Source organism: Daphnia pulex, chromosome 8, assembly GCF_021134715.1.
Source record: "Daphnia pulex isolate KAP4 chromosome 8, ASM2113471v1".
Taxonomy (NCBI): domain Eukaryota; kingdom Metazoa; phylum Arthropoda; class Branchiopoda; order Diplostraca; family Daphniidae; genus Daphnia; species Daphnia pulex.
Window position 1 is genome coordinate 11,242,611 of NC_060024.1, and position 20,239 is coordinate 11,262,849.

The following is a 20,239-nucleotide window of genomic DNA, read 5'->3' on the forward strand; positions in this document are numbered from 1 at the left end:
TTCTGGAGTAAAATCTGTATTTTCTTTCATTACTTTTTCACGGGGTTCAACACGAACGAGATAAAAGGTGAAACTGACTCCATGCAAAGAAATAAGTTGAGAAAGTTTTTCACATTAGATACTTTTTGGTTTAGTAGAATTCCAACAGGGAAAGTAGAAGTAATTTATTGAGATCATATATTAGGGCTTCGTGAGTTAAGTGTCGAGGCCTTGTGATAAAGAGTTTTCGAAATGACAAGAGGAAACGTGCAGCTGCATTAATTGAAGTGCAGATCTACCGTAGAGCGATTTGAACTATGCGCATAAATGACAATTGTTTCCTTTTTTTAAATTCAATAGAGTAATGGAAGAGAAAAAGTGTTAAGACATTTGCAAACATGCTGTTATTCACTTGATCTTTGTTTTGGAACTTTTCCAGTTGCTTCCCACAATTATATCTTCGTCTGGGAAATCAATAATAATGGTAGCGTGGAAGCCCATGTTGGTTGCGGCAATCCAGTATTCAAAGAACGAAAACCAACTGAACGCTGCGGAAGAAGAAAGAATTAGTAATCAGTAACCCGTCAAACGAAAGTTCAGGGCCTTAAGGCAATTGCATTGATTGTATTAGTGCTGTTACCCATGTCATGGCAATACACCCGATGTTTGACGAAGAAGACCAAAAGACCGAAGGTGCAAAGAAGAGACAAATAGAAGAGACAGCGTTTGAAGAAATAGGAGCGCTGCTCAGACTGCTGTTCTCGACCGAAATCAGCCATTTTAAGTAATTTCAGCACAATTAGCATGTGTACTTGGGAGCTGACCATGAAAACAATGAAGATCTTTTCGTGAATAGCTGTGGGATAGAAATGAGGTAAGAACGTTTTTCAAATATTATTTTAGGTTTTAGCTTTGTCAGTTTGTGACTTGTGAGAGGATATCTTTGACACTACTTACGATAGTTTTCTCTGTTGGAGACATATGTAACACCAATTAGAGCAGCCTGTTCAATCAGGTTCAGCGAAAGAGCCAGCCAAACATGAAAGAGGTAGCTCTTCTTGTTGGGCTGGCTGACTCTTGACAGTTGGTTCAAGTAAAATCGGTGATAGACAAGTGAGGTGAGAAATCTTGGGCCCACATGGAGGGCGATAACAATCCTCCAGATGTAACGCTGGGGACTAATTCCAGTGATTGCACTGATTGAAGGAATGACATTATAAACCTGTAAATTTCAAAGTAACAAAAAAATTAGTTAAAACCAGTCGAGCAATGTACCAAGTAATTTACCCTGCAGTGTGTTTCGTGGATGTCATTTTGCTGGAAGATGTTGGCAGAGACAAAACAGATGACGAGACCAATTAGGGGCAGCGAGACAGTGAAACGGCACAATTGACTAAAATTGAATCGGACGTAGCTTCGTTGCTGCAGATATACGTGACTGTTGGCAGCGTCTTGACAATTGCAGTACGTCGGAGGAGACTCGGGAAGATCTTGACGACTTTCTTTTAAACTGGTCATTTTCTCTTTCTCTCTTTTCGGAAAACAATGAAACACGAAATATATGTATATAAAGACTAGATTTTAGGCCAACAAAGAAATTTCGATTCACGCCATCATAACAAATCCTCCGAACCGTATTGAGATTGTTTAACTCTCACTGTAGTTGTACAACAACAATGCAACAACGAAGCTAGCAGCCGACTGCACTCGTTTGACATTTATGAACTGCTGGGCTCTTTTCCTATATCTTCTTTTTTTCTTTTGGCTTTCCTGCGCGTCTCAAAAGGAAAGTGTCTCTTTGCGAGTGTGGCTTGAAAAATATTTCAGCAGATCTGTGTGGGGGGAAAAGTGCAACAACGAAACAAACAACCGCAAAATAAAAAAATGGGAAAAAAGAAGACTCGATCGAAGACTCAACAAACCCAAACGCCGCAAAAGAGAGCTATACAGAGTCGAAGCTCAGCTAGAATCTAAGCGCGAACCTTCAAAGCTCTTATCGATTGGTTTCAACGGGCCAGCAGCACCCAAGTCCTCAAGCAGCTCACACAGAGGGAATCAAACGCAGAGAGAAGGGTGGGAGAGGGGAATGACGGCGAACGGGCGGGACACGTCCAACTTTTCAAAGCAGCACGAGTCTTCTTCTTCTTCTATGCTTATTCCCTGTTCTTGCCCTTGGATATATATAGAGGCTATAGCTATACTGCGCGCAAGCCAGGAGAGAGAGAGAGTCTTTTGCAAGCAGGAGGACACACGTCCGTTATTTCACACCAACTAGCTCCGAGTGCTCCGACGAGTATAGCGTGCGTGTGTAGTAGTAGTATACGTATACATATACCAAGAGGGGGGGTTTGCGCGCTGGATTTTCTTCGGTTCACTCCCGAGCCAGCGAGAACGAGAGAGGAGTCGCTTGGTCGCGATCATTGATTTTTCCCCCCCATCGACCTGCTGCTCCTTGCCGCTAACAAGGAGCCAGCTAGGCTCTTGTATGTGTGTGTATAGACTATACTAGCGTGACAGAGAGAGAGAGCGTATATATAACGATAGAGACGATCTATCGTCGAGGTATATATTTCAAGAACACTGGGACAGAATATGTATGTATGTGTACAGTGAACTCCCGCAGTCCTGCGTGTCATCTGGACTTGATTATCGGCATCCTGCGGCAGTCTTGTGTGTGTATAGGCGCACATATACCTTAGTATATATCGGAATAACTACTACTCTGTATGGACTATTATGTGCATGTCGATGATTTCTATAGATGAAAACAATCTTTTGTACAACATCTTATCTTATATATCCTTTTGTATTTGACCGTCCCATTTTCATACTCGAGGAACTTTTTTTTATGTCTCTCCCGACTACATGGGAGTGACTGGCCTTTTTTCCATCCAGGCTGCGATGGCCGGGACTTGACCAATTCGAGCGTGCAAAGCCGCAACGTGTTGACACTTGGGAACACGATCAGCGCCAAACGCTCCACTAAAATGTTTCATAAATAATAAAAACGAGGGAAAGAAAAAAAGGGAGAGAGAGAGAGAGAGAAAAGAGATGAATATCAAAACGGGAGACTGTTAAATAATGAAAAGCAAGTCTAAAAATAGCAGCAATTGTACAGATTCAACCCAACAGTGGCGAAAAAGAAAAAAAAGGTTATCCAGACGGAAGAAAATGACGTTTGCTCACAGTGTGAGGACAAGAAAAATATGTCACATCAAATGTGATAAAAAAAAGTGTTGGAAAACTTACGTGATGAAGTCGTAAAAATTGAAGAGGGCCAAATCGGCTAGAGTGCACTGTGGAAAAAAGCCCAAAAGAGAGAGAGTTAGAATATGTTTATAGCGACGGTGGATGAAACCTTAGAAGTGGTCGATCAATAAATATTTGCACGCGTCTATAGACAGATGATGATCTGTGCAAGACAATAATCGAATGGTGGAGGGTGATGATTATACTTGATTGCCGATGATGTAATCTGCTCCATTGTCTTCCAGATGCTTGTCCAGGCTTTTCAATAGCGGTTCGACGGAATTCTTGAAGAAATTATCGATCGCTTCTTTCTTTTTCTCCTGGTCGTCGCCGGCGTAAAAAACGGGTCTCACATCTTTATTTTGATTCGATTGTTCCACAGCAACCACAAGAAAATCAAGAACAAGATCAATTAAAAGTTGCTGCGCACATTGGTCGCCCCTAATCGCGGCAATTTCAATGTAATCAGTCTTTTACCATTGAATGTGTTACCGATGTGATCGTTCACTGCATCGATTTTGGCCCATTGCCAATCGTCTGTGCCGGCCAAGTTGTGACGACGGGCCAGAAAGCGAGCGATGGCGAGACTCTATAGTAAGGCAACACACACACGAAAAAATGGCGTCCACCCGCAACCCAAAAGAAAAACAAACAAACAAAAAAACGGGGCACATGAAATGCCGCACTGTCTTTTTCTCAACCCATTAACTTTGATGTCATTCAAAAAAATGCTCATAGTAACTTCTTACCTCCGTCAAGAACTGACCTTTCCACTCGAGCACGGGCACCTGTCCATTAGGCATTTCTGTCAATTTCCAAAAGATTTGAAATGAATTGAAAACATCCGCCAAATGGGCGGATGCAGCAACACATCAATTAAAAAGTTAGAGCTTCTTCGCCAAAATGGATATATCAGCGTTGTGCACGCACTTACTGGCTTTATGTTGCGGCCATTCGGTCATTTCGTAGCGAATGTCCTCGTATGGAACTTTGGCATCTGGCAAGAGAAGATTATGTAATTCGTCAATTCATCTTAGTCCAAGACAGCGCCAGCAAAAAAATAAAAAGGGCGGGACAGCAGTAGCAGTAGCAATGGATAGAAAAGGACTAAAAGGATCGAGAGAAAAGAGACTTACAGGCCATGATGAGACGAGCCAACTCTCCGCGTCCCTTCATGTTGAAATAGTGCAGTTTGTATTCGTTTCTCCTTCGCGTCGACATTTTTTATTCGTTTGACAATTGGAAATTCGCTTTCAAAAAACTAAAGGTTTAACTTGTTCTTCTTCCAGGGGAAAAGCAGAGTCAGCCCAAGTCGACTAGTCGCAATGACTTGCGACTTTTCTTCCGTCTACGGAATTATATAGACGCTAATGGGCAGCAGCAACCGGGGGTGAGATAAGACCTCCCGTAATATGGATAACAAAAGTCAAGAACGTTATAGCCCTTGGAAAAGTGACAGAACTGCTGTTGGAGCGTGATATTTCATCAAGGGGAGATTGGCTATTCAAACGGAACAAATGATAAGAGATAGCTACACTTTTAGTTTAAATGGGATCAACAGTCCAACCAAAGTTATGTACGACAAATCTTGTTTAAATATGTACTTTTGGTTGGCGCAGAGACCACCAGAGGCCTGGCATTCCTTGGACTAAAAACCATTCAACTAATTATTCAAGAAATTGGCAAATGAAAGTCAACAACCGAAATTCTTATAATTGATGACCGGGAACCCAAATTAGAGCTGGAGGGAGGAAAAGGTATGACTGATGGACACGCTTATTTTATTTTTTTATTATTTTTTTTTTCAAGCTCATCGTGAACTGTTTCGTGACGTCGAAAAGTTTTGGTTGGTTGTTGGTGGGGTGAGAATCATAAAAAGAGAGAAAGCGGCGCAATATAGCGACGCTCTGGTTCAAACAACTCGGTGGGTTCCAGGTAAGTCCACGGTTGGCCATCCACCAGGTAAAAAGTAGAGTTGAGTTGATGGGGTTGCGCGCTGGGTCGAAAATAACGTCCCAGAAAGTCTCCACCAGGAGCCAGCAGCCACAGTGTAGAGTCAAAGCGCTAACCACTTCAGTGCCCTCGCTTGAGATTATAGAGGACACAACCTTAACAATCCAGCTCTTCTTCTACTACTCCGTCATTTCAGACATTTTTTCTATTTATTTTGCGATGCGGATTTAATTCCGTCAACTGGAAAAACCCCCAATCGAAAAATTAACTCTGAGAGCGCGGGGCTCCTAGTTTTCAAAATCCTCCGATTCCGTGTGAAAGAAAGAAATCAGTGTGTACAGTGCCCAAATAATCTCCTGGAAGGAAAACAAGTTTTTTTTTTATCTGATCCGGCCGGAAGAGGATGCGTTTGCCTAGAGATTCCGTTGGCGTCCCAGCAGCAGCAACATCTCTACGTTCATCTTCGCCCTCGTCGTCCTTGTCCTCTTGCAAACTGTTAGGCAACAAAGAAAACGTCCAGCCTCCGGAAGGCAACGGAAGTGGTGGTGGTGGTGCTAGCGAATCCTCTACAGCGGCCAATCTGCTTTGGCTTTTAGATTTCCGGTTGGACAATCTTTTGCCCAATGATGGAAACAGTGCCGACAAGATGGCTCCCGTCCAAGGTATTATTCCCCTCGGTTGATTTATGACCTATATATTCCTCTCACGCTGATGCCCACCACAATGATAAGCTTTATCGAATTGCACTAAATAATGGAATTAGTTCTACTAAATGTACGGGTAAACGGAGCGGAAAAGAAATCGAATTAACTCTTTCTTTCTTTCTTTTTTCTCTTTTCCTCTTTTATATGCAAATTCCGATGACAAGTGAATAAAGATTCGAGCGATTCAGTTGCGACAAACTCCAGCAGCGGAGGAGGAGGAGGAGGAGGATCGGCCGGAAGAAGCGGAACTGTCCCACCAGCTGTCAAGCCTCCTTACACCTACACGGAGCTGATTGAACAAGCCCTGAGCGAGAAAGGCCCACTCACGGTGGCTGAAATTTACCGATGGATCTCGTAAGTTGATCTTGTCTCTTTATATTTTTGTTGGGGGGAAAATAACTGGCATCAACATTTTCCGCACGAACTACGCCTTGCCCGATCCTTCCCCCTGGAAAAAACAAAAAAAACAAATTTCGTAGAAATAGCGAATGGCGTGTGATTCGTTGGCTTTGATCACGGGTCCCTCGTTGTCTGGCCCCCCCTTTTTATTCCTGGAAAGAAAAAAGAGATTCAGACATTTGATCTATGACGTTTCGACGTCTGGATCGAAGTTCAATAAAAATGAAACACAAGAACACACACAAAAAAGTCGCCGTTATTATTATATATACTATCAAAACATATCAGTTATGATCTTGATAGCTCGCAGCGATATTATATAGAAAGGATAGAAAGTGAATTCAACTCTTCTTATTTTTTTCGTTTTGTTTTCTCCCCCTGACTGTGTGTGATATGTTCATCTACGGCGGCCTATCCGCACACACACACACACTCGGTGCTGGCTGTATACGTAACGAGCGGATGACGTGTGAGCGCGCTCCTATATATTTATTTGAAATAAGAAAAACAAAAAGAAAAGGGGGGTCGTCGTTTTTCTGGGTCGGCTCTATGTTATATGTGTCTTTCAGGAAGTAAAACGAAAACACGCCAGAATATCATTGGGGAAAAAAAATAAGAAAATTTGGTATATGCACACATATCACCAGCACCAGCACCAGCACCAGGGTCTCTCGATGGTGGATATATATGTACGACGGGTCGGAATTGCTGCTGGGAATTGTTGTGTGTGTCGGCGCGATGACAATACAAGTCGCAGCTCTTCTATACAGGAGAATCTATAGTCTGAGGAGGTCGGTCGTTATATTCCATGTTTCATTATCGCTATAATATACACACCAGTTATAATATACAGAAAACTGCTGTGGGGGGATGCCTATACGATCGATCGATCCAGTTCGTGGCTTCTTGGCTGATTTCATTTTTTTGTTTCCCCCCTTTCATTTTCTTTTGTCCGTCCGGATGATCCATCATCGCGAGCCGACCAACAACGTATCTTTTCTTTCTCCCCAGTATTTTTTCTCTTTTGTATAACTCTGGAAAGGAAAAAAAAAATAAAATAAAAAGATTGAGGGAAAGAAGAAGAAGAAAAAAAACCATTTGAAATGGACAACAGAGGATGACACGGACTGGTACACGGTCACACGACCAAACGTCGGCTCTTCCCCCCCCCCCTCACAATGACTATAGTAACATGTTTTTTTTTTCTGAATGTGTCCACCTTCCGATAAAAAAAGGAGCGTTAAAAGACGATGGAAGGAAGGATGCTCTCGACCGGTCATCACCCACCCACCGGAACCTGGCACCGACCGCACTAAAAATAAATAAAGGCCAAGTGAAAGGGGGGGGGGGCTCAGCTAGTGCCACGCGTCTGTCGACATTTTATGATCTTTTCGTGACGTGAATTCAAGCTTTTTTTTTTTTTTACTTACTGTTACAGACGACTCCCCCCCTTATAACCCCCCGTTGTGTTTGCATGGCGTGATTACGTTTCGTCGCATATAACGCGCTCGCTCCAGTTTTCTCTTCTTTGCGACCGGGGGAGACTCTCTTATTTTTCTTTTTGGGGGCTGATGATGGGTTGGTTTGCGCGTGCGACCTCCCGCTAGTTTCGAAATGGGGGCGTCTCTTTGGGTATATACAACATCAAATGATCGAGTACCGGTCGACGTCGTCGTCGTCGAAAATAAGGTGTTGGGTACATGCGACGGGCAGGTGAGCGCCGTTGATTTTCTTTTTTTTTTCGGGCGGTTGCTATGACGACCCTAGTCAAAACAGTCGGCCAAACAAAAGAACCAAAACAAATGGAAAGAAACACGGACGGGATTTTTTTCGCCGGATTTTATTTCTTGAACCACAACCCCGTAGTTGTAGTAGTATTATCCATCATAATCACGTGACTTTATATATAACCTGTCGTTTTTTCTTTGTCAGAGAAAGATTCCCGTATTTCAAAGCGAATGACGATCGTTGGAAGAATTCCGTCCGCCACAATTTATCCATCAGTCCGCACTTTAGGAAGAGCGTTAAAGCTCGGACGGGCACGGGACATTTGTGGACATTAGCCTTGCCCCCGTCCGCCAGGACTATTGCCGCTAACCTCGCGGTAAGAAACATTCGAATTACACATGTTACGAATGGCAGTTTGACATGAACGTCGTTTTCATTCAACAGCAAAAGGCCAAAGAAAATAAAGTCCAGCCGGAAGAAGTCCAGGATGAAGTGGCCAGGGCTTGCATGGAACTTCTCCGCGCCGAAGGATCGCCAGTTGTTCAATCGACAGAGTACGAACCACCGCATCAGGTAAAACAAAATATCCAATTACAAAATGAATTTTCAGCTTCAATAAAAATTCATTTGAATATTTCAGGATGGCCGCAATAGTCCGCTGACATTCGAAAGAGCGGCGGAATTGATGCTGGCCGAGAGCGGAGCCGGCAACTGCGAAGGCCGCGTTCATGTGGAATTTCTGGCGCGACCTTTGCAACTTTTAGGACACATGGAAAACGGCTCCTGCTCACCAGGTAAATAATGACACAATCCCCCGAAAATGATGTCATTCAGTTTTAAAACGATTCGAGTGTTGTGTTGTGTGTGTGTGCAGAGTTTTTGAATCCTATTCCTCGTGACGAGTTGATGGAGGAATCTGGTCTGTTCTCCATAGAAGATCCGTTCAATTCCGAAATGGAGGATCCTCATCAGAATAACCAGTGTCAAATTCAAGTGGTAACTCATCTTTTTCTATCGGGTTTTAAATAAAAATTCGTTTTTTGAAAGTTAAATTTTTTGAAAAAGGTGACGGACGATAATCAGATGCAGACGGAAGAAGTCAATTTCGACGCGTTCCCGCACGCGGTTAATGATGCTACCAGCATGTTGTTTGGTGACGATTACCCTCTATCATATTCCTACGAGATTCTATGAACATGACTATGATGCGACGAACGATGGAGATATTAAATTACGTGTTAATGTGCAACTGCTAAAAAACAGGAGCTAGTCTCCTGTTTTAGTCTAGTCATACCCTTCACGAAGCCGTCTAAACTTTTCTATCTCAGCGCACAGCAGGATTTTCTCCCCTTATTTTTGGGTTTCTACGTTTCTCCCTTTTTTTTCTACTAGCTTTGAACTTGTGTAAAAGTGAATTTGTCAATAAAATCGAGAAAGCACATTCATGTTCCTTTTTCCAAATATTTTTATATTGACTGAAATGGCTGTGAGTTTTGAGGTTACGATGTTTATATTAAAAACTATACTCATCAACGGGCGGGTTGTTCTGGGTTACTGGCTCCTGACATCATAAAGACGAGGACGAGTGGCACAATGTACATCCACTGTAAAGGGAAAACCGTATTAGATTTTAAAGGTATTATGCTCCTGGCGGCTTTATTAAAATGAACTTACATATTTGGCGATGAACGAACGGTTGTCCTTTGTTTCACCACGCTCTTTAGCTACTTTTTCCTGCTCAACTTTCTGAACAAACATGGCAACATCAGGTCTGAAAGAGAAAACAAGTGATAAAGTTCTCTGGTGGAGTAGAATTATGGAGGCATTGTGTATACATTGGCCCATGCTCCATGTAAGAGATCAGAACTGTGGTGTTGAAAGTTGGATCAAAATCAGGTGCATCGCCTGCACACTGCTGATTATGAGGCGTAGCCACAGAAACACCATAAATATTCCCTAACAAATCCACGTGGATAGTGATGATATCTGCTAGTTGAGACTCAAATAGAAGACACTGCAAAATGATAGATTTCCCAATTAGACGTAATCAAATGAAATTAATACAAATTCCTACAGCTTTTGTGGATGTGAGAAATGTCCTTTCAATCCCATTGTATTTTACTAGGGCTTCTAAATGATAGAAATCATTTGCTTCTGCTGCTTCCTGTAAAATTCCATGAGAATTTCCATATATTAGAGCTAAATATTATTTTTAATTGCATTACCCTGTAGTCTTTCCAATCATATGATGAATCTTGCTGAATATTGACAGATCCAGATTTGAGACTTTTTACATTAATTTGACCCCTTGATTCAAGTGCTCGAGAACCAAGGGAGTGTGAAAGATAGATAACAGACGAGGCATCAGTTTCCAATTCAGCCTAATTAAGACCAATGAAAGTTGAAAATTAATGAAAAATTACTCGTAGATTAGACAGCACCGGCAAAACACCGACTGCAGCTGCTATTTCGTAATTTTAAGCTCGGCTAAAAATATTTTGCATCATAAACAATCACCACCAGAAAAATAAAAAGTTCATTTTCACATGCTTATCAACTCACCAGTGATCCTGTAATTAATAAACAGAAAGCGAGAAGATATTCGACGACCGATTGACGAGCCATTTTATGACAGGAGAAGATACTGTTTAGTACGGACCTGACCGTTTCTTCATTCGTTGTTTACCCTCGATCGATATTTCGGCTGCTTGCCAGAACATTTTTCAATTTCGGTAGGGATGGCCGCGACTTTTAAGAATGTCATTTGTGCCCTCGGATTGTTTTCACTGTGTTTCTTGGGTATTCCCATAAGAATTGATCAACCAGATTCTATGGAACAAGAGTTTAAACAGTTCATTGAAAAACATAATAAAAGCTATGGAAGGGATCCGGTAGAGTACGGAAGGCGCTTGTCATACTTCAAGGTATTTATATGGTTTCTTACTCCATTGTCTTAAAAATCCTTTGTTATACCTGTACACTTGTTTCTAATTAGGCTAGCCACAGCAGAGCAAAAGAATTCAATATGAAACATAATCAGAATAATGGTCATGCATCTTTTGGCATTACCAAGTTCTCAGATCTTGATGCTAATGAATTTCAAGAGATGTTGCTCAGACATAAACCCAGCTCATTGTCATGTGTGATAGGATCTAACCTGAATCATGTCAACAGAAATAGAAGAAAAAGGGAAATTCCCAATGCCCAAAAGAATTTCAAACCACTCCCTAGTTATGTTGATTGGTAAGGCTCTCTACTTAGGAAAAGAATTTATTAGCAAATTATTCTTTTGTAATATTCCTTTTAACTATATTAAGGAGAGAAAAGAATGTTGTGACTGCAGTGAAAAATCAGCATAGCTGTGGAGCTTGCTGGGCTTTTAGTACTGTTCAGACTGTTGAAAGTATGCATGCAATTGCAACTGGGGAACTGAATGAATTAAGCACACAACAAGTATAAAGTTTCAATTGATGTTGCATGAACTCTTAGCTCAATTGAAAATTCACCTAAAGGTTATTGACTGTGCCAGAAATGGAAATAAGGGTTGTATTGGAGGTGATACTTGCACTGCCTTAACCTGGATGTCAGCATCCAATGTGTCCTTATTGGAGGAAAAACAGTATCCATTGACTCTAAAAGATCAACGTTGCAGAACAGTTTTTGAGTAGGTCACTTTAATTTTTTTGGAAAATATCATTTTTTAATTTTTTTCGTTTTGTTAAATAATATTTTATTCACAGAGGTTCTACGTCATCAGGCGGAGTACGTTTAGCATCCAACTTTACCTGTTACAAGTAACTTTTACTTCAACCATTTCTACATTACCATATTTTTACTTATTTTTGTTATCTCAGTTTAGTTGACAATGAAGAACAATTGAAACACATTCTTGCTTTTCATGGACCAGTTACAGCAGCCGTAGATGCGGTCACTTGGCAAGACTACTTGGGTGGAATCATACAGTACCATTGCCGAGATCACACTAATCACGCTGTAAATAAATAATCATAAATTTTACAAATTTCTAACTAACGTTTATGTGTAATAACTGAAGGTGCAAATTGTGGGTTACGATACCAGAGGTCCGATTCCTTATTACATCGTAAGAAACTCTTGGGGTGTTGATTTTGGCAATCAAGGCTATCTCCAAATAGCCACGGGAAAGAATCTTTGCGGTAAGTGAACTGGCGAATAAATTGTGTCTACTCATATTAGATGTTCTATTCAATAATTTACAGGAATCGCTCGCGAGGTTTCTGCGCTTGACGTTATTGTTGTGTAAAATTTACTCCAGTTTTATTGAAACTCAGTAGCTCATCTACCGCCCATTAATTCTCATCCAATAATTCTCTAGTCTAAAATAGATGAATGATAAATACTAACATTTCATATTTTCTACACTTGTTAAAAACTATTGAATGTTCTGCATGTATTTTCTACCCTTGTTTATGCATCGGACCCGGTTGACTTCCGTTCTAATAAAATTCGCGCTGCGCGCTAAAATCATGTTTCAAGAAAAGCCGTTAGATGGCCTCTCTTTTGTTTATCCATATGGCCGCATGGCCTACTGATTAGAACCATTCAAAATGCAAAGTAGTCACCGACAAAAAAACCGTCTTCCGTTAAACTTTATTTTGCAACGGCAACATACTTTATCCACCAATATCTTGAAGAATCTAAACTGGAAAATCCTGAAATCTCTCATTACCTGGAAAGAAGGTGAGTTATTGTTTTGCATACAAATAACAGGGACTTATCACATGCCTAACCATTCTCTGTTCAGGATTTGCTCTGAAGGAAATTAAAACTTTCCAGGGCGCCAAAAGCTGCAGAAGAATCATTTACAGTGATGGTTATCTTATAATTAAGGATGTCTCTTCATCAAACAGTAAGTTATTGTGCATGCTGTATGGCCTTTTAAACGTAAAAATATGATCACTGGAGACCTACATGCCTTTGGTTTCCAACAATGTGTGTCATCCTAACATCTTGTTTTATTATTTCTTTATTATTAATATCAAATTTCTGTGATGCAGCCTTGAAAATTTACAATTTGAATGGACATGATAGAATACCGTTTCTGAAACATAAAATCTCTGACAATGAAGAATGGAAGGATCGCAGTTATGGAATAAGTCCTGTGTTTCTTAATTCTTCAAGCCATATTCCTCATAAAGATGGTAAATATTATATATTCAGTAAATATGTAATTCAATATTATTTAAAATAATAATATGTTAATAAATATTTTTCATCCAGGTTACAAAACAGGATTATACTATATCACTGCAAGGAAACTGCATTTACTCACTCCTGAAAGTGGAGTTGTTGATTTTGTAACTCTTCCTGAAGGTTATCGGTTTTCCGAGCTTGCCGTTGATGATGAAACCAACACATTAGCTGTTTCTTCAGTGAAGAATCCCAAAGCAAATACTTTGGTGGTCTTTGCTCTGTATGAATATTATCCTCGCCTGAAGTTTCAACAAACCTTACAGGTATTTGTAAAAGTTCTTCATTAATCACCAGTAGCCTATACAATTTGGACTATTTGCACACCATAAATATTTAGATTCAAAAGTCTACTTTTGGGGCCTCAATCACTGGAGCTGAAATTAATCAAGGATTGCTTTTAACCTTGCACAAATATAACAAAGTCAAAGTCTACAGCCTTCCCACAGTTTGTCAACAGCAAGTAAAAAAAAATAATAAAATTTTATACTTCATTTGTGAATTTTAAAAATTGATGTGTTTAACATTTCTCAGGAATTTTCCGCTTCTCCTGTACTTTTTGAAATTCACACCTTCAACCACGTTATGTTAATTGGCACGACTCCTTACTATTTAATAAAGGCGACGCATATGAACTCATTTTTTGTAAGTTTTGCTTTTAAATAATTGAAGCATTTACAATAGAAATGAGATTACTTGACCATTTTTTCACAGATTCAGAACTTAGAAGACGGGAGAGCGCTATGTTCAATCGAAGGGAAACCAGATTCGTTTGACCCTTATATTGGTTTTCATCCTGACGCATCTCCTCGGTTGATCTTCACTGATAACGGAACCCTACGGTACATTATACTAAGAAATAATACTTCAATTTTATATTCATCGTTAATTAAGAAAATTATTTTTTAGGTTATTTAACATAATCAATAAAGATGGGACGCCATCGCTCGTTCCTGGGAGTCTTCATGCACTTGATGATATTGACGAAAGTGGGTCAATTGACAACGTTTCTACTACTACAACCACAAGAACCGGGCGTACAGTCAAGAAACCTGCCCGCTCATCTGTTTATTCCCATACAAGCGACGACGGTAATTTCCCACTAATAAGAAAATATTTTATGTGGGACTAATTAGGATTAACTTGTCTACATAGATGAAACGACTCAATTAACTTGGGACTATGAAGACGATCTCAACCTTTTGGGAGTGCTTTACGCTCGTCAAGTGAATGAACGCAATCCTTACTTAAAATTAACTCTCGATCTCGTGGATTCGAAAAGTGGAAAGCGGCTGAGGAGGATCGAATTGGATCGCAAAATTCGAATAGCTAAATTTGATAACCCCGAAATATATCTGCGACTAGACGCTGATCAGTGCCTCATTTCTATCTCATGTGGCAGTTCAACATCTATTCTTGCATTCCGTTTCATCTCAACTGGCAGCATTTGATTTCTAAGTATGTTCTTTTCATTTGTGTTTATTGATTTCGGATACTTTGTGATAACACCGATTTTAAAATATGAAGCAATTTTATAGATGGGAAATGAATGTGTTTATACGATATGCCCACAGGTACAAGGTTAAAAACTGAAATTTTCGATTTTAAAATGCTTGAATTTCACGGAAAACTTTCATAAATTCCATCTGTGCAGCGTTAATTTCCTTAGCTAAGTCTTCGTCTTCAGGATCCGTTTTATCGTGATTATCTTCTTCTTCAGGCTTAGCAACTTTAGTTTTGAGAGCAGCGTGAGCGGCCATATGTCTGGCTCGAAGAGCGACAACTTCGGGAGTTTCAGTAGGAGCAATCGGCAAATCGTTTGACATAACACGGTACCCTTTGGAATCGGATACGTATGCAACGTTGATCTCCCTCCCTTCCGGATTCATGTAAGCCCAACTTCCAATCTGAAATCCGTTTGCATTCCGAACATTGTAGGCAGCCTGTCCCAGATAAGCGTATCCAAAGACATTTTTCCCGTTTTCATTCCGAGAGTAATATTGCACAGATAAAGGGGTGTAGGCCGTGCTGATGAAACAGGTTTTACTGTTTGGAACCGTGCAAGGGGCGTAGGGCACGTCTCTGTTGTATGTAGGTTTTGTAGAAGTTTCCAGGACGACGTATGCGAATAAGATAATGGCAGTAATCTAAGTTCATTAAAATGGGAAATTAATTTGATTTCTATCATTTTTCTCGTTTTTAACAACTTACAAAGGAATTCATCGTGGCTGAAGTGCTGTTGATGGAACTAGAAGGAATAGTAGACTGATGGCTCACTGTGCATTGTACTAGGTTTTATAGGTCCGGAGTTTTCGTGATTGGGTAGTAAATTTGTTTCGCAAGTTAAGCATACATGAAAGCTTGAAAGGCCATAGAACTTGACGATCACAAGTCGCTTCAAGCTCGTCGATAGGGAAAAACATATTCTCACCTCTTACCGCTGGCAATCAATTCCTCCGGCTTCACCTCTCGTTTTGTTTGAGGCAATTTGCGTGGTTAGATTTCCTTAAACAGCTTTCTTCCTGCATTTGTCATTTGTTTTGAAATTGCTGACATGGAATAATCAACACTATAGTACATAGAAACTCGATACAAATTCTGTCAACATTCTCCTGTAGGGGGTCATGAAATTATTGTGTCACTGCTTCACGTTCCCAATTAAATCTTAGTAGTTACGTACCTGCAAAGTAGCCTTCGTAGCAAAAGGGACCTTTTCTGATTTAACGATATAATTTAATTTTCCCCTGAATTAATAGAAGATTTGTACTGGATATTCGAATTAGATTCATATTTGAAGCAGACATATGGCATTAGAACACATTAAACTGATAGCTTTTCTGAAAATTTAAGTTCAAAAATTATTAAAAGTCCATTTAGAACCCAACGTTATTTAAAAGTCCAACCTCCAATGCGTCACTTTTGATGTAAATTTCGAAAAATTTACGTAACCTTTAATTGTGTTGCGCATTCTTGGCACTCTCCTTCCGGAGTTGTTTTAGGAAGGGGATTAATAGACTGGTCCGTGCAAGGAAACATCGATCAAAAAGATTGCGCATTATGAAAGAAGTGAAAGGGTTACATTTCTGCTTCATTCATACGTGGCCATAGGATAATGCGAGAATTTACATGCACCATAGTTTTCACTTTACACGGAAATCGAAGCGTGCTACCGCAAAAGGGCGTTACTGACCATAGTATTTTGGTGGAATTGCACCCTATCCGTAGCGTTGCGTAGGTACGGATACAAAGTCTAGACGACTGTCATTTAAGTTGAACCACAAAGAATTTACTTCAATTTTTCATAAAGCTAATGAAATAGAAATCAAGTAAATAATACCCCAATAATTTAATAAATTAAGACACAATTTTCAGTAATACAACAGTTGTGACCACCACTACCAGTAGGTATAACAAACATTCAATGGAATGTGGGCAGTTAAAAACAAAATTTCTTTAATAGAATCAAAATAAAGCAAATACGTGTTCAGTAGGAAGATTTCCATAAGTTCAAATCCAGGCGAGGAATATCCTTTCCATAACAAGGCAGCCATGGATTCCTATTTGGATTAAAATTCTCAGCTTAAATTTATTGAATAAAAGTTAACTTGACAATCAGTTATACATTGGGGATGGAGTCCAAAACACGTTGTGAGTCATCCAGTCGACAGTATCAGATGTGTCGCACATTACCCTGGCCAAACTCATAGACCGAATAGAATCCAGTTGACCTATCATTGCGCAAAAATAGTAAATTACACGAGGAAAATTTTAAGATTAGGAGAGTTAGAACCTGGAGTAAACGAATGCGGTTGTTTTCCATTTTCGTAGAAGAACCGATCACCGTCCTTTAGCCTAGCAAATTGATCAGCCATGATGCACGAAGTTACTGGGCCGACTATTCCGCCCTTAATAGACCATTCCCCGAGTACACCAACAAACAAGTCCACGTCGTCGACGCTTTTGTACAAGTATTTGATCTTCTCCACCACCTGCAAATTCGAATTTATTAATTACCTTTATCTGTTAAACCACGTTCAGCGAAATTTACCGTAGGACGCATGAAAGCTAGCAGTTCGTCAAAATTAGCGGCTCGTTTGCTTCCGCAAGCTTCCAAGTAGAAGTTATAACCAGCAATTCCGTGATCCCTTCCACGCCACAAGTTTGCACCGATTAAATCCAAACCCCAGCTTTGATATGGTGATTTGAAAAGGTAATGATGTACCTAAATAAAAAAGGATGCAAACTTCATCCAAAGTTAGTCGGACAAAATAGAATTTGTAGAACTTACAGCATCGGCGACGTTCTCATCAAAGTTCTGGGCAGTCCCGGTAATAAAATGTCGGAGAAGCGCGTTGAAAATGACAGGATCGAACAGCACTTTAGGATTGTTAAACCAGTCTTTCAGATACAATTCGCCGCCGTAGTGGGAATAGGTATCATCTAACCAAAGTCTATAATAGCAAAGAAATACGTTAGTTGACACCTACATTCCACTCCACTTTCGCCTTGTTTTACTCGTTATAGTTGCGAATGAGAGAATGTCCGTAACGGAATGCAGCAGTAGCAAACTCGTTTGTTATTTGAGCCTTGACGGCGGGATCGTATGTGTAAGTGTAACCAGTCGAGAGAGGGAGTAGACCGTATTCTTCCATTAAATTGGGTCCTACAAAACAAAAATTTGAAATGGAAGATTTATCAACTAAAAAATTTGGTTTAATCCTACCCAAAACAGAGGGCAGATATTCGTTGTAAGTGATGTGTTGAACCAATGCTGAGACGATTTTCTTGGTCTCCTGGTAAAGTTGTTCATCATCCCATTGGGGGTTAATCAAAGCCAGCTGGTTAGCATACTTGTTATGCAAACGAAGCCAAATTATGTGCAAGACTGTTAGGCCAGTGTACTGGTTCACTCGTTGATCACCTGATTGTTTAGCGAACGAATTAGCCATAATTAAACCAACCAGTATTTATTTTAGAATGCGTACCTGCGACGAAGCATTGGCTTCCGTATTCGTCGGAAATACAATCTTTCCGATCGGGATCGACTGGTAGAACAACATAGTCTCCACCGATGACGGTAACGCGCATCCGTCCACCCGCATACTCCCGCAGAGATCGGGCAACTTTTTCAGTCGAGCCGTAAATGACGGAAGCGTCCAGATAGGCCGTATTTTGGTTGAGCTAATTGCATAATCAAGTAAAGTAATGAATGACGTTATTAGGGAAAAAGCGAGCTACGGTACCTGGTCGGCATAACCGAATTTGCAATCTTCCCGAGGAGCGACGACAGAGCGGACGAAATCGTGACAGCTAACGCCAAATTGACTGTAGAATTCGTTATCGTGGTCCACGTCGATGGGGAAGCAAAGTGGGTGAGTTCGCTCGGGTGACAAGTACTTTCCATCACCTGTGCAACACTGAATCGCCGAATTGTTCACTTTTAAGAACAGAAAATTAATTAAGTCTTCGCTTAACAAGAGCAGAGAAAATGAATTAGCTTACATGTACGGAAAGTAGGAACGTGAGTAATATCGTGAGCAACAAGTTGGCCCCAGTGCATCACAGTAATCGTCAGTTGATTGTCGGGATAGTCGATGTCTTGAACGATGCGGCTGACCGTGTCAACTGGAGGTAGTCCCGGCCATTCACGGGGCGCCCAAATACCTTTAAAACAATTTGCACAATAAGTAAACTCTTGAATAAATCAAATAATGAAATTCACCATCTGCGTATTGGGGAGGTAAGATGCGTTCCAAAGGCGAATTTGATCTACCCCAGTTGGGGTAAGCAAGATTGTTGCATGAAGCGTCGTAAGTTCTAAGTAATTTCAGAATAGCATTATCCCATCTGTATCAAATTAATTCAGAAACACTTTTTACCTGTACAGAGCAGATGCATTGCAAGCAGGTTGTGCACGGCAAATGGACGAAAGAGCCGTCTCCTTAACACACAAGTGTTGCAGTGCGAACCCGGCATATTTAGGTTCCAGTTTCAACCTTAAAATTCAAAAACAATTTTAGACAAATTTCCCAGAAACAATTGAAAAATAGTAACTTACGTATTGGCCAACTTTCTTGACGCTTCCACCGATTGAAGTCCTTTCCATCCTTCCTGCTGGCCTATGAGGGAGGCATAGGTGGTAGCACTGTAGCTGTAGGCCGCAGAATTTTGCCAGGGAGCTAGCATGTTAGTCCAAGCATGCCACTCAAAAGCGCTAATCTCTTCCACGTGCTGGCGAGCTACCGTTACAGCACGACTCATCTCGTCTTTGGTAATGTCTCTGGGCATGGCTGTCAACTTACTCGACTCGGGGAATCGTGCGACAGAAGCTGGGTTGAACATATTAAACATTAGCACTGTTAATTCACACTGATTAGACATGGTAACTTACATGTTGTTTTGAGAATGTCCGGACAACAAGCTCCGAAACTTCCATCTGCTGCCGTACACCACCAAGGATTGTAGAGCAATTCAATGAACCAAGGTGAACAGCGAATGGCAGGTTTGCATTGAAACAAAGGTGGCTGATTAGCAGACGCGGCGGGACACCATGGTTCCCCTCCGGGAGTACGTAACACGCTGTCCACAATTGTTATTGAATTAAAGACAAATCGACTTGAAGACAAATGTGAACTTACTTGTGGGGATAGTTGAATACGTAAGAAAGATCCGGTCGAGTGGACACTAATGGCGTTGAATAAACAGGACTATACTGGAAGTATTGATATTGGCATGTTACTACTGGTAGGAGAACGAATAAACACGAAAGTGGCAGCCACATGAAAGAATTTAATCTAATAAGAAAAAATTTAGAATTAATTTAATTAAAGTTAATTCATTTAATTTTAAATACCTAGGTGAGAGAGGCATGATGTTGCAGCGAAGCCTCTCGCTGAATGACTAAAATTTAATGAGCGCTCACATCAAATTATAATACTTTTGAAGGGAAGCCTGAGGCCACAATATTGCGTCAAAGCTTTTTTGTTACCCTTACTCTA

General features: G+C 40.5%; 8 protein-coding genes across 9 annotated transcripts; 3 read left to right on the plus strand and 5 right to left on the minus strand.

Annotated features, from left to right (window-relative positions):
• On the minus strand, nucleotides 1-2,302 carry LOC124199806 (post-GPI attachment to proteins factor 2-like). Its single transcript, XM_046595761.1, has 4 exons — nucleotides 1,267-2,302; nucleotides 937-1,201; nucleotides 620-835; nucleotides 1-527 (listed from the first exon to the last, which is right to left on the minus strand). The coding sequence occupies exons 1-4, from the start codon at nucleotides 1,495-1,497 to the stop codon at nucleotides 388-390; spliced, it is 852 nt and encodes a 283-aa protein (XP_046451717.1). The 5' UTR covers nucleotides 1,498-2,302; the 3' UTR covers nucleotides 1-387.
• Nucleotides 716-9,453, plus strand: LOC124199804 (forkhead box protein D1-like). Its single transcript, XM_046595759.1, has 9 exons — nucleotides 716-853; nucleotides 4,518-4,985; nucleotides 5,038-5,843; nucleotides 6,050-6,239; nucleotides 8,217-8,388; nucleotides 8,457-8,585; nucleotides 8,653-8,806; nucleotides 8,887-9,008; nucleotides 9,078-9,453. Exons 3-9 carry the CDS (start codon nucleotides 5,585-5,587, stop codon nucleotides 9,204-9,206), a joined length of 1,155 nt encoding a protein of 384 aa, XP_046451715.1. The 5' UTR covers nucleotides 716-853; nucleotides 4,518-4,985; nucleotides 5,038-5,584; the 3' UTR covers nucleotides 9,207-9,453.
• Nucleotides 2,767-4,520, minus strand: LOC124199808 (hematopoietic prostaglandin D synthase-like). Its single transcript, XM_046595763.1, has 7 exons — nucleotides 4,365-4,520; nucleotides 4,163-4,225; nucleotides 3,978-4,033; nucleotides 3,706-3,817; nucleotides 3,435-3,583; nucleotides 3,229-3,275; nucleotides 2,767-2,961 (listed from the first exon to the last, which is right to left on the minus strand). Exons 1-7 carry the CDS (start codon nucleotides 4,447-4,449, stop codon nucleotides 2,841-2,843), a joined length of 633 nt encoding a protein of 210 aa, XP_046451719.1. The 5' UTR covers nucleotides 4,450-4,520; the 3' UTR covers nucleotides 2,767-2,840.
• A 6-nt stretch (nucleotides 9,454-9,459) lies between the features above and the next one.
• LOC124199807 (ER membrane protein complex subunit 10-like) lies at nucleotides 9,460-10,720 on the minus strand. The gene is made up of 6 exons (XM_046595762.1): nucleotides 10,575-10,720; nucleotides 10,238-10,393; nucleotides 10,087-10,176; nucleotides 9,848-10,026; nucleotides 9,687-9,783; nucleotides 9,460-9,616 (listed from the first exon to the last, which is right to left on the minus strand). Exons 1-6 carry the CDS (start codon nucleotides 10,635-10,637, stop codon nucleotides 9,542-9,544), a joined length of 660 nt encoding a protein of 219 aa, XP_046451718.1. The 5' UTR covers nucleotides 10,638-10,720; the 3' UTR covers nucleotides 9,460-9,541.
• Nucleotides 10,688-12,519, plus strand: LOC124199805 (cathepsin O-like). Its single transcript, XM_046595760.1, has 8 exons — nucleotides 10,688-10,936; nucleotides 11,008-11,255; nucleotides 11,330-11,465; nucleotides 11,525-11,676; nucleotides 11,753-11,806; nucleotides 11,867-12,005; nucleotides 12,067-12,187; nucleotides 12,251-12,519. The coding sequence occupies exons 1-8, from the start codon at nucleotides 10,751-10,753 to the stop codon at nucleotides 12,292-12,294; spliced, it is 1,080 nt and encodes a 359-aa protein (XP_046451716.1). The 5' UTR covers nucleotides 10,688-10,750; the 3' UTR covers nucleotides 12,295-12,519.
• Nucleotides 12,520-12,585: 66 nt separating this feature from the next.
• LOC124199803 lies at nucleotides 12,586-17,436 on the plus strand. 2 transcript variants are annotated; one of them, XM_046595757.1, is made up of 10 exons: nucleotides 12,586-12,731; nucleotides 12,796-12,900; nucleotides 13,049-13,192; nucleotides 13,272-13,507; nucleotides 13,582-13,704; nucleotides 13,776-13,886; nucleotides 13,956-14,083; nucleotides 14,151-14,332; nucleotides 14,397-14,699; nucleotides 14,962-17,436. In XM_046595757.1, the coding sequence occupies exons 1-9, from the start codon at nucleotides 12,599-12,601 to the stop codon at nucleotides 14,690-14,692; spliced, it is 1,458 nt and encodes a 485-aa protein (XP_046451713.1). In that variant the 5' UTR covers nucleotides 12,586-12,598; the 3' UTR covers nucleotides 14,693-14,699; nucleotides 14,962-17,436. The 2 variants fall into 2 exon arrangements, with proteins under 2 accessions (XP_046451713.1, XP_046451712.1); XM_046595756.1 differs by lacking the exon at nucleotides 14,962-17,436 and having other exon boundaries at nucleotides 14,397-14,787.
• On the minus strand, nucleotides 14,663-15,551 carry LOC124199809 (cuticle protein 7-like). The gene is made up of 2 exons (XM_046595764.1): nucleotides 15,453-15,551; nucleotides 14,663-15,388 (listed from the first exon to the last, which is right to left on the minus strand). Exons 1-2 carry the CDS (start codon nucleotides 15,462-15,464, stop codon nucleotides 14,846-14,848), a joined length of 555 nt encoding a protein of 184 aa, XP_046451720.1. The 5' UTR covers nucleotides 15,465-15,551; the 3' UTR covers nucleotides 14,663-14,845.
• Nucleotides 16,569-20,225, minus strand: LOC124199800 (peroxidase-like). The gene is made up of 16 exons (XM_046595753.1): nucleotides 20,095-20,225; nucleotides 19,880-20,035; nucleotides 19,633-19,820; nucleotides 19,300-19,570; nucleotides 19,121-19,237; nucleotides 18,964-19,058; nucleotides 18,744-18,905; nucleotides 18,485-18,678; nucleotides 18,227-18,422; nucleotides 17,965-18,162; nucleotides 17,757-17,904; nucleotides 17,530-17,692; nucleotides 17,290-17,463; nucleotides 17,032-17,230; nucleotides 16,864-16,969; nucleotides 16,569-16,798 (listed from the first exon to the last, which is right to left on the minus strand). The coding sequence occupies exons 1-16, from the start codon at nucleotides 20,109-20,111 to the stop codon at nucleotides 16,726-16,728; spliced, it is 2,457 nt and encodes an 818-aa protein (XP_046451709.1). The 5' UTR covers nucleotides 20,112-20,225; the 3' UTR covers nucleotides 16,569-16,725.
• Nucleotides 20,226-20,239: the final 14 nt, after the last annotated feature.